The sequence below is a fragment of the Ochotona curzoniae genome, unplaced genomic scaffold, assembly GCF_017591425.1.
Source record: "Ochotona curzoniae isolate NIBS_2020 unplaced genomic scaffold, NIBS_Ocur_1.0 contig_2456, whole genome shotgun sequence".
Lineage (NCBI taxonomy): Eukaryota > Metazoa > Chordata > Mammalia > Lagomorpha > Ochotonidae > Ochotona > Ochotona curzoniae.
This window is the reverse complement of record NW_024465463.1, coordinates 808,020-817,985: the sequence shown is the minus strand read 5'-3', so window position 1 is coordinate 817,985 and position 9,966 is coordinate 808,020. Positions and strand designations below refer to the sequence as shown.

Here is a 9,966-nt window from a genome sequence, read left to right as displayed (position 1 = left end):
TGCCCCACTTACCTCCATTGTTCTTATATCAGCCGCTTTGGGTTTCTTTTTTTTATGTGAATAGACATGAGCCAGCTGTCATTTCTGAGCTAAATCTCCTATTTCTATTTAATAATCCGGGCCACGACCCGTCGCCTAGCAACAGAAGCCGCCTCCCCGCGCCCGGCGACGCCCGCGCCTCCTGCCTCGCCGCGCCTGCGCCTCCTGCCCCGCCCCTGCGGCGCGCGGTGGTGACGTGTCAGTGCGCGCCGCTCCGGGAGCGGACCCGGGTGGACGGGCCCATGGCCTCCTCCGGCGTGGGCTCTGCGCGAGCGGCCGAGGACGCGCTGCCGCCGGCCGCCGAGCCGCCGCTGCCCGAGCCCAAGCCGCTGCCGCCTGCCCAGCCGCCGCCGCCTGTGGCCGCGCCCCAGCCGCCGCCGGCGCCCCAGCCGCGCCCGCAGTCCCCCGGCGGCATGAAGGAGGAGGAGAATTACTCCTTTTTGCCTTTGGTGCACAACATCATCAAATGGTAAGGAGTCTAGGAGAGGTGGGGACGAGGCCTGAGGCACGCCCCGCCGAGCCCCCACTTCTCAGACCTGCCACCAGCGCGCCTGGAGTGGTGGGGTGCATGGGGTGTGGGGGCCAGCTCCTCGTGGGGTGTGGGGGCCAGCTCCTCATGGGGTGTGGAACCGACTCCTTGTGGGGTGTAGGAGCCAGCTCCTAGTGCAGTGTAGGGGTCAGCTTCTCGTGGGGTTTAGGGGTCAGCTCCTCTCCCTCACCAGGCCCCAGGCAGGGGACAGCAGGCATTACCCACCATGCAGAAAAGCCAAGCGCTAGCTTAGCTCTCCCAGAAGGTGGTCGCCCCGCTGGCCCCAGTGGGCAGGGCAGCCCCCCTGAGCTTTGGAGAGAGACCCTGTCGGGAGCGCTGTGCAACCGGACAGTCCTGTGCCACCACCTCCTGCAGATGCCACTCGAGTCCAGTTGCATGTCGGGAGGGAGTTTTTTAAGTGGGAGGTGCACCCTCTCAAGGAATAGCAATTAGGAGCCTTCTTGGAGAAAGTGCCTATTATGCAAAAAATGATCTGAGTCAGACTGAAGCCAGGAGCCAGGAACCTCTTCTGGGTCTCTCACATGGGCGGCAGACGCCCCTGGGCCATACTCTCCCTGACTTTCCCAAGTGCAGAGAGCTGAATGGGAAGTGGAGCACTCTGGGTCTCTTGGTTTGCACCAGGAGGCTGGCTCCTGCGCCGACAGCGTGAATTCCATTTCTCTTGGATTTTCCGATGTTACCTCATTTTTCCTCACTGTCAAGTACCCATGGAGTTTGTGGAAACGGTGCTGGCCGAGGGGATCTTCAGCCCCGACGTAAGCTTGTGCAACCACCATCATGTACCTGGGACCCGGTACTGGCTGTGAGCTCCTGGCTTGCAACTCATATTCAACCATGACACATCAGAGCTGGGCTAATGGACAGAGCTGTTGCTTGACGCACTGGTGACTGGCTGTGCTGTGATGGAGTGGCCAGCAGCAAAAGGATAGCCTTTATTTTTTTTTTTAATGCTGCATTTATTTATTTTGGAAGATTTATACAGAGAGAGATATCTTTTTTTTAATAGCTTTGTTTTTTTTCTTAGAAGATTTATTTATTATTGGAAAGGCAGATTTACAGAGAGAAGGAGAGACTGAAAGAACTTCTTCTACTGGTTCACTCCCAAAATGGCCGCAACGGCCCGAGCTGTGATGATCAGGAGCCAGGAGCTTCTTCCGGGTCTCCTACATGGGTGCAGGATTCCAAGGCTTTGGGCCGTCCTTGATTGCTTTCCCAGGCCACAAGCAGGGAGCTGGATAAGGAAGTGGAGCAGCTGGGACATGAACCGGTGCCCCTGTGGGATCCTGGCAGTTGCAAGGCGAGGACTTTAGACATGGAGCCATGGTGCCGGGCCCTGAGTAGGTGTCTTCTACTGACTGGTTCATTCCCAGAAGGCTGCACCAGGCAGGCCTGGGCCAGGCTGAAGCCACAAGCCAGGGGGCTTCGTCCAGTTCTCCCCTGTGGGTGGCAGGGTCCCCGGCACCTGGGCTGTCTTGCAGTTCCTTCGTCAGGCCATTAGCAAAGGGCTGGATGGGAAGTAGAGCTGCTGGGACATGAGCCCAGGGTAAAAGACTGTGGCCTGGATCCCATATGGGCGCCGGTTCAAATCCTGGCAGCTCCACTCCATGTCCTGTGTTGGGCCAGCATGTGGTCTCCAGTGAGGGTGTGCCCAGGAGTACCAGCCCACGGATGCTGCTGTCCTGGGGGATTATCCGGGGTGACCCAGAGGTGAGGTTTCAGGAGAGACCAAAGCAAATCGTGGACAGTGACAGGTGGGGGCTGTTCTACGGACCCCGGCACAGCGCCTGGGTTTGGCTGGCCACGCCAGCAGATAAGAGGGAGAGAGAGAGGGAGAGAGTGGACATGGGTCTGGGCTCGGATCCAGGTGCTGGCTTTCTGTCGCTTGCCGTACCGCCTGCCCTTTCCCAGCTGCAGTTCTGGTCATTGCAGATTCTAGCAGGGGCCGTTAGCCCTGTCACCTCTGTCCAGGTAACCAGGTGGCCACCTTGTTCTGTCACGGCAGGTGATTGAAGCACCCCTCCCTCCCCAGGCAGAAGCAGGTGGTGGGGAGCCCTCATGAAATTACATCCACAGTTGGCAGTCTGAAGGAGGTAGATCCTGCCGCTAGACTGGCACCAGAGAGCAGTGGTCCCTCCCTGGACAGTGACCAACTCGAGAGAAACCACCTTCCTCCTGAGAAAGAACCCTTGTCTGTCTGTCCCAAGGAAGGGCCTGCAGCTCCCACTCAGCGGACGGCCAGACCCTACAGGAAGAGGGCTGAGCCGGCAGCTGAGAAGCCCCCAGGAGAGGCAGGGGTGACTTCACGGTGAGAGCTGGCTGGAGCCTGCAGTGCAGGCTATGTGTCCAGCTGGAGGCTCTTGAGGGCCCAAGCTTGCCAGGGGCCGTGGCGCTAGCAAGTCTGAAGCCAGGCGAGGAGGAAGGGCATGGCATGGGTGAGGGGCCTCAGCCTGGCTACAGGCTCGGCCCTTAATGGTATCAAACCCCAGTCCAAGTTGGAAGGGAGAGAGCTGACAAGGAGAGAGGAGCCAGCAGCAGGGCCAGCACAGCCGCCTTGGCAGCAGGGCTGTGGCCTGAGGGCTGGCTGGGGGAGCTGGCAGTCCAGCAGGCCTGGCGAGCCAGGGCGAGGTCAAGGCCGGGCCCTGTCTGCACTGGGAGCCTCAGTGTGCGGCCACTGCCCCATGGCTTCTTCCTGTTTGTTGAGCCTCTGCCCAGGGAATAGCTAAAAAGGACTGGCCCCTGACACCTCGAGCATGGGCTTTCCTGTCCCTCTGGAACATTCCGCGTCCTGGGTTGGTTTCTGTAGGAGACTTTGTAAGGGTCTGAAGGGTGTACCATCCACCCCGGGGTGACTGTGGAGACTCGCACGTGCAGGCTTTTCCAACTCAGACAAGTGGAGAACAGGCTGCCCTGTCCCGGACTCCTCTCCGCGTCCCACCCAGCAGCCCGCCTCATCAGGCCACCACCGCGGGCGTACCGTTAACCTGAGCTGCGGCTGGGCCTCGTGTAAGCAGTCTCGAGCTCAGAGCAGGTGCTGCACCCGGGGCCGGCTATCTGGTGTGAGGTTTAGAGCATTCTCATGAAGGATGCAAAAAGGCCCACTTGCCAGGCATGTGAGTCGGGTGCTCCAGTTAACCTGGGAAGTCTGTCAGCTCGTGTAGCTGGGCTCCGGGGCAGCCCTGGAAGGGAAGGGGGCGCGAGCAGCCCGTACCCCCTTGGCGTTCACCTTTGTTTGAGGGGCCCCAGCGCCAACACACCATATTCCTTTTATTGTCAGCACCCATTGATTGAGCCTTGGGGGCTCTACGAGTGAATTTTTTTTTTAAAAAAAGATTCATTCATTTTTATTGCAAAGTCAGATATACAGAGAGGACGAGAGACAGAAAGGAAGATCACTTCCCAAGTGACCGCAATGGCCAGGAGCCAGGAGCCAGGAGCTTCTTCCAGGTTTCCTACGTGGGTGAAGGGTCCCAAAGCTTTGGGCCGTCCTCCACTGCTTTCCCAGGCCACAGGCAGGGAGCTGGATGGGAAGCAGGGCTGCCGGGATTAGAACTGGCGACCCTATGGGATCCCGGGCATGCAAGGCGAGGACCTTAACCACTACGCCTTCGCGCCCGGCCCTGCGTGGTTGTTTTTATGCACTCTCTGTCGGAGGTGTGAGGTGTGAGGAGTGCTTCCCGCAGTGGCCTGTCTGCTCCCTGGCTGTGGGTGCCGCATGCTGTCCTCTGGCTGCCCCCTCCTGGGCCGGTGGGCCCTGGCAGGAGGGCTCTCCTGGCCAGATGACGCTTAGCTTCTTGGGTTTGCTATAGAATGGGTGTTGAGTGCAGTGTCCTGCCCTGGCCGGTCGCCCACCCATGCGGTGGACCCCGGGCACTGTCTGGCCAGGTGCTCCGTCCTGCCCGCCCGCCGCTCGGCCTGCAGTCTCCCGGCACGCGTGGCTAACATTCACCTTGCCTTCTCCCCCTTCCCTTTTGCTCACCAGCTCGAGTCTTTCAAAGTGGTCGCAGAAAATGTGCTTTTACCCAGCAGGCGTAGATGGTAAAATTCCCAGGAGCTCTCTGAGGTCACCTGCTTGGCCGTGATCTTATCTCTGTTTGCACCTGTGCTGCTAAGCCTGTGACACGCTCACCAAGCAGGGTGTTTCACCTTGTTTTGTATCTTTTTGAAAAAGGTTTGTTTATTTTTATTTGAAAGGCAGAGTGACACACAGAGAGAAGGACCTTGCCCTGGGTCTCCCACATGGGTGCAAGCACCCAGAACTCCATCTGTCCTCCACTGCTTTCCCAGGCTCGTTAACAGGGAGCCGGGTCAGAAGTGAAGCAGCTGAGACTTAAACTCACGCCCACCATGTGGGACGCCAGCACCGCTGGCGGAAGATCGGCGTGCTGCGCCACAGTGCCGGGCCCTGGCTTGTGGGGCCGGAGACTTCTCGTCTCCTCCCGGGTGCTCTGTCTCCTGATCCGTCTGCCGAAGCAGAGTTTTCTACTCACAAGCCCCAGGGCTCCCTGTTCCGCCCCGACTCAGGGGGTCTCAGACCCCCGATGGTCTTGTGCCAGGAGCATCCACCGCAGAACCCGGAGGGGGACCCGCCCACCTGCCCCGGGACGCTTTCATCTCTCCCGCAAAACCCACACAGTCCGGTTCTGCTGCAGCAGCAAAGGGAGGAAGCTCCCAGCACGCCTGCGCGAAGGTTACCTGCTCTGGGACCGCCCTGGCCGTGTGCAGGAGCCGCAGGCCCCCATGCAGGGGGGGGAAGGGAGAGGAAGTGCTGGCCACCAGGCCAGGAAAGCTGCTCTTCGTGTGTGTGTGTGTGTGTGTGGGTGTGTATGTCCATCTCCTTCAAACATGGCAGATCCAATCAGCCTGAGCTCCTGATCTCCACAGCCAGGTTCTGCCACTGCCCGCCCTGCTGCCGGCCCTGTGGCCTGACCATCCCCCTGCAAGCCCCCAGGACGCTGTAGATGGACACTCAGCGTGTCCTAACGGCCTGTTCTTGCAGATGGCTGGGGGTGTGGGCTGGGCGGTCAGGGCTGGCCTCAGCCCTGCTGAGGGCTGAGTCACAGGCAGGCCGTACTTGTTCAGCACGTCCACTTGTCACGGTGGGTCAGCAGGCCCCGGGCTGGCCCCGCTCACATGGGAACACGGTAGGACCGGCCTGCTGCTTCCCACACAAGGTCTATTTTAATCTGCCTGGCCCTCCAGGCCAGCTGAGGCCTACTCCCACCTTAGGGGAGGGGATGGGTTGTGCTGGCGGTGGCTGCAGCCCGTGTCCCTGGTGAGGATGAGTGATGGCTTGGAGGGGCTGTGCCAGGCCCCCCTCAGGCCCTCCCCGTTCGTCAGCCCCTTGGTTGTACTTGTGCAGCATGCCAGGCAAGCGTCTGCAGGCCCCCCAGGACAGAAGCCCCACTGCGTCACAGGGTGCTTAGGGCAATGTAAGACATTTTCTTGGGGTGAACAAACCTGGTGAGTGGTGTTGGGTGGGTAGCCGGGAGCGGCTGCTCGATCACCTGGAGGTCACTGGGGCAGAGGGGCTGGGCAGGACTGGCCAGGCTGGGCTGGGGGGGTGGGGTGGGGAGCAGGCCCTGGGGCAAGTGGGGCATGTCCCAGCCTCCAGAGGGGGTCCACAGAGGTCAGGGCAGTTCTCCCCAGAAAAGGGCTTGGTCACCATGAGCCAGGAGGCAGGGCTTGAGGGGCAGAGCCTGCTCCCCTGCGTCCCCAGGGTCCGGCGGGCCAGGAGCAGAGAGCATGATGTCATGGGCAGTGCTGTGACAGGATCCGCCCACTGTTCCCCACAGCGGACGTCAGCACAGGCCTCTGCAGAGCGTCGTGGTCACATCTGTCCCAAATTGCCTACGCTTTGATCCAGAATTCCCATGCGTCGGAAGTGATCTTCCACACAAGTCTTGCACAAGCCCCAGAGGACGTGGACACAGTGTCCGTGGCTGGCGGGGTCAGCCGCAGACACTACAAAGCCGCCGTCTGCGTGCTGACGTGGGAGCCGCATGCCCTGCTGGGTCAGAGCAAGGCCTCGCGCAGGCCTGTGTTGGCACGCTGCTGTCTGCGAAGGGGCCAGCTTCAGTCACCCTGGGGGTTCCACTTTGTGCCTGAGTTGCGGGGGTTTGGGGGGCGGCACAGCTGCTGAAGCACCTGGGCTAGACGGGGGCAGAGCGATTCCCAACTCCATTCTGTTTTCTTGAACATTCATTCCATTTACTGGAAAGGAAGGGTTAGAGGTCTTTAGTCCGCTGGTTCAGGCTCCAAAGGGCCAGGATAGCCAGGGCTGGCCAGGCCAGTGCCAGGAGCCAGGAGCCTCTTCCATGTCTCCATGGGTGCACATCCCAAGTCTTTGGGCCATCTTCCGCTGCTTCCCAGGTCACGAGCAGGGAGCTGGATGGGAAGTAACGTGGGCACTGTGGGCCAAAGCTCATCCCACCACACGCCTGGGCTGGCCCCAGCAGTGGCACTCCTGTCCACCTCCTGAGCACATGAGGTGCTACTCCGGGCCCCTCTTCACCAGGCGGGTGTTCTCCCCTCTCCCCAGCTTCTCCTTGCCTGGGCGTTCTCCCCTCTCCCCAGCTTCTCCTTGCCCGGGCGTTCTCCCCTCTCCCCAGCTTCTCCTTGCCCGGGCGTTCTCCCCTCTCCCCAGCGTCTCCCTGCCCTGCAGGCTCTCAGCCTCTTGCTCCCTCTGAGGTGGGCGGTGACTCACAGAGGCTCTGAGCTGTCTGTTCCGCTCACGTCTGGGTCGGCCTGTGCTGCCAGCAGCCTGCAGCTGTACCCCCCCCCTCAGTGTTCCGCTGGCCCCTTGGGTCGCTCACCTAGGCGGAGTGACCTCCGGGGGCCATGGCTCCCTCTCACCTTGGGTCCCCACTGGGCAGCTTTCTCGGCACTGCTCGCTGCTTGCCGACAGCTACCTCCTTGCGCAGCAGTGCACCGAGTAAAGAATGGCAGCCCTGGCCACTGGGGCGCTTGCGGAAGTGGGCATCTGGGCCACGGCCTGCTTTCTTCCTGGCAGCTCCAGGTTTCTGAGGACACAGCAGTGTGGCAGGGTGGGTCAGACCCGCACTGGGCAGTGACCTGTGAGCAGGAAGGCCTGTGCTCCGCCCACCTGCCCGCAGGGACACGATGGGGCAGATCTGAAGGGGCAGTAGACCCCAGTGACCGTGGGTGTGTCAACCCAAGGCAGCCGGGGCAGGAAAACTGACAGGCTGGTGTGAACTGTCCATGCCCACTCTCCCAGGCTTTAGCAATTAACTATTTGTGTCCCCGGGAAGTCAGGCCCATCTAAGCAAAGGGCATTAGATGGCATGGGAAGGACCGACCAGGTGCCCTGGCGCAGCCGAGGGCTGTGTGTGCAGTGCAGCAGGCCCGCGGCCCGGGTGCCCGTACAGGGCCAACAGTGGCAGAGTGAACACAGCCCACCAGTCTCGGGGCCGAAATGCCCCACTGGGGACAAGGTGGCCGGCGGTGGCAGCGTCTCCCTCCTGTGCTGCCCTGTGGGCTTACCCTCAGAGCGCCTCCCCGCCTGTTAGCTTTTCATCTCAGCCACTTGTTTACAACAACCAGTCCACCAAGAAACTTTAAAAAAAAAAAAGGGCTGAAACAACTGATTGCCCTGAATCTTGGATGGCGGAAGCAGGGAGCGAGGGGTTCATTTAGCCTTTCCCTTGGCGGGGACAGAGAAGTGAGGGCCCCCTCCCCCGGCAGCCCACAATGGCCAGGAGACACGCTGGGTGAGCTCCCTATAAAAGGCGTGGGTTGCATGACTAAGCTAGGGAGAACTGCTTGTAGCAATGTAAAATTTATGAACCACTCTGTGGAACTCGGTGGTGATATTAACAGGTATGAGCAGGCAAGGAAACCGCAGCTGAAGTTCCCCCTTGCAGGGCCTGGTCGAGCTCCACACTGGACTCCCTGCCGACCTAGGCACAGGGGCCAGGGACGCGGACATGAGGCGGCAGACGTGGCCCCGGCCCCGCAGAGAGCACTCGGGGCTGCAGGCTGTTCCTCCTGCTCTCCCGCAGTGCCTCCTCGGGGCGGGCAGAGCAGGGCAGGCAGGCAGGGTCCCACCTGGAAATGCTAACCTCTGTTGTCATCCCAACCCTGTAGCATGGACAAGGACAGCCCGGATGTGCACCAGGACCTGAACGCCCTCAAAGCCAAGTTCCAGGAGATGCGCAAGCTCATCAGCGCCATGCCAGGCACCCACCTGAGCCCTGAGCAGCAGCAGCAGCAGCTGCACAGCCTGCGGGAGCAAGTGAGGACCAAGAACGAGCTGCTGCACAAGTACAAGAGCCTCTGCATGTTCGAGATCCCCAAGGAGTAGCCGGGGACGCGCCACCTGCTGAGTCGGCCCCCCTCGCCCGGGTGCGCCCTGCTGAGTTGGGGCTCCTCTCTGCGGCCCCCCTCGCCCGCACCTGGTACACGTTGTTCTGGTTTCCAGCACTCTGCCAAGCATTTGCATAGCATCCCCCGACACGTCGGGCCTGTACTCACATGGCTTGGTTTAATGTAATTAAAAGAGGCTGTGGGAGAATGAGAGGCCAGAGGGAGGCGTTCCCGTTTGCTCCCTTTCTGGTGTGAGCTGAGGAAGGGAACGGAACGGAATAGATCTGTGGGGGTGGCCGCCTGGAGCCCCGCAGGCCAACTGAGCCTGGGCCTCACCTGCCGCTGGCCTCTCGCTGCTCCTGTCCATGCGGGACAAAGGGCCACATCACTCCAAACCCACACAAGCTTCCGGGGCTGGAGAGGGCCGCAGGCCTCCCTCTTGTGGCTCTCGGGCCCACCCCAGGCCTCAGCACTGCCGGCCATGAGCACTCATCCAGCTGCACCCCTGGCACCCCGTCCTGTGGAGGAAGGGCAGGGTGCTGGGTCCCCAGCACTGCCATCAGTACTGCTGGCCTTGACTTGCAGGGACCTGGCCAGCTCCAGGGCTTGGCAGGTGCCTACCAGCTGATCTAGTTGGCAGACCTGCTAAGGAAGGCATTTGTGACCCAGAGCGGCCATGCCCACCTCCTGCTGTCAGAAGATGCCTGGCCTGGGCTGTACGGGGTGCCTGGGGGGCACCGTGAGCTTTGGGGGCTGTGGACAAGAGAGCCGGCTCTGGGTCTGAGTTGGACCCTCTGTGCCTTGGGAGCTGTAATCAATTATTACAGTTATTTTCTTGAAACTTGCTGGTAGGTAGACTGGTTTTAAGGCTCTGATCAGAGCCCGTGAAGCATCGCGCCTTCCTGCCCACGCAGGAGGAGGGGTGGGGGGGTGCACTGGGAGCCTGCTCGGAGTTCTAAGCAGCAGGATCTTATTTTTTTCAAAGCGAATTAAAAAGAACTTTCTCCACCCGCTGGCCATCATGGTTTTCGTTTTGCTGAGAAACACGTGGCAGG

The 9,966-nt window shown here is 60.8% G+C and overlaps 1 protein-coding gene across 1 annotated transcript; it reads left to right on the top strand.

Annotated features, from left to right (window-relative positions):
* The first annotated feature begins 281 nt into the window (after positions 1–281).
* On the top strand, positions 282–9,919 carry MED9 (mediator complex subunit 9). The gene is made up of 2 exons (XM_040974549.1): positions 282–508; positions 8,693–9,919. Exons 1-2 carry the CDS (start codon positions 282–284, stop codon positions 8,907–8,909), a joined length of 444 nt encoding a protein of 147 aa, XP_040830483.1. The 3' UTR covers positions 8,910–9,919.
* Positions 9,920–9,966: the final 47 nt, after the last annotated feature.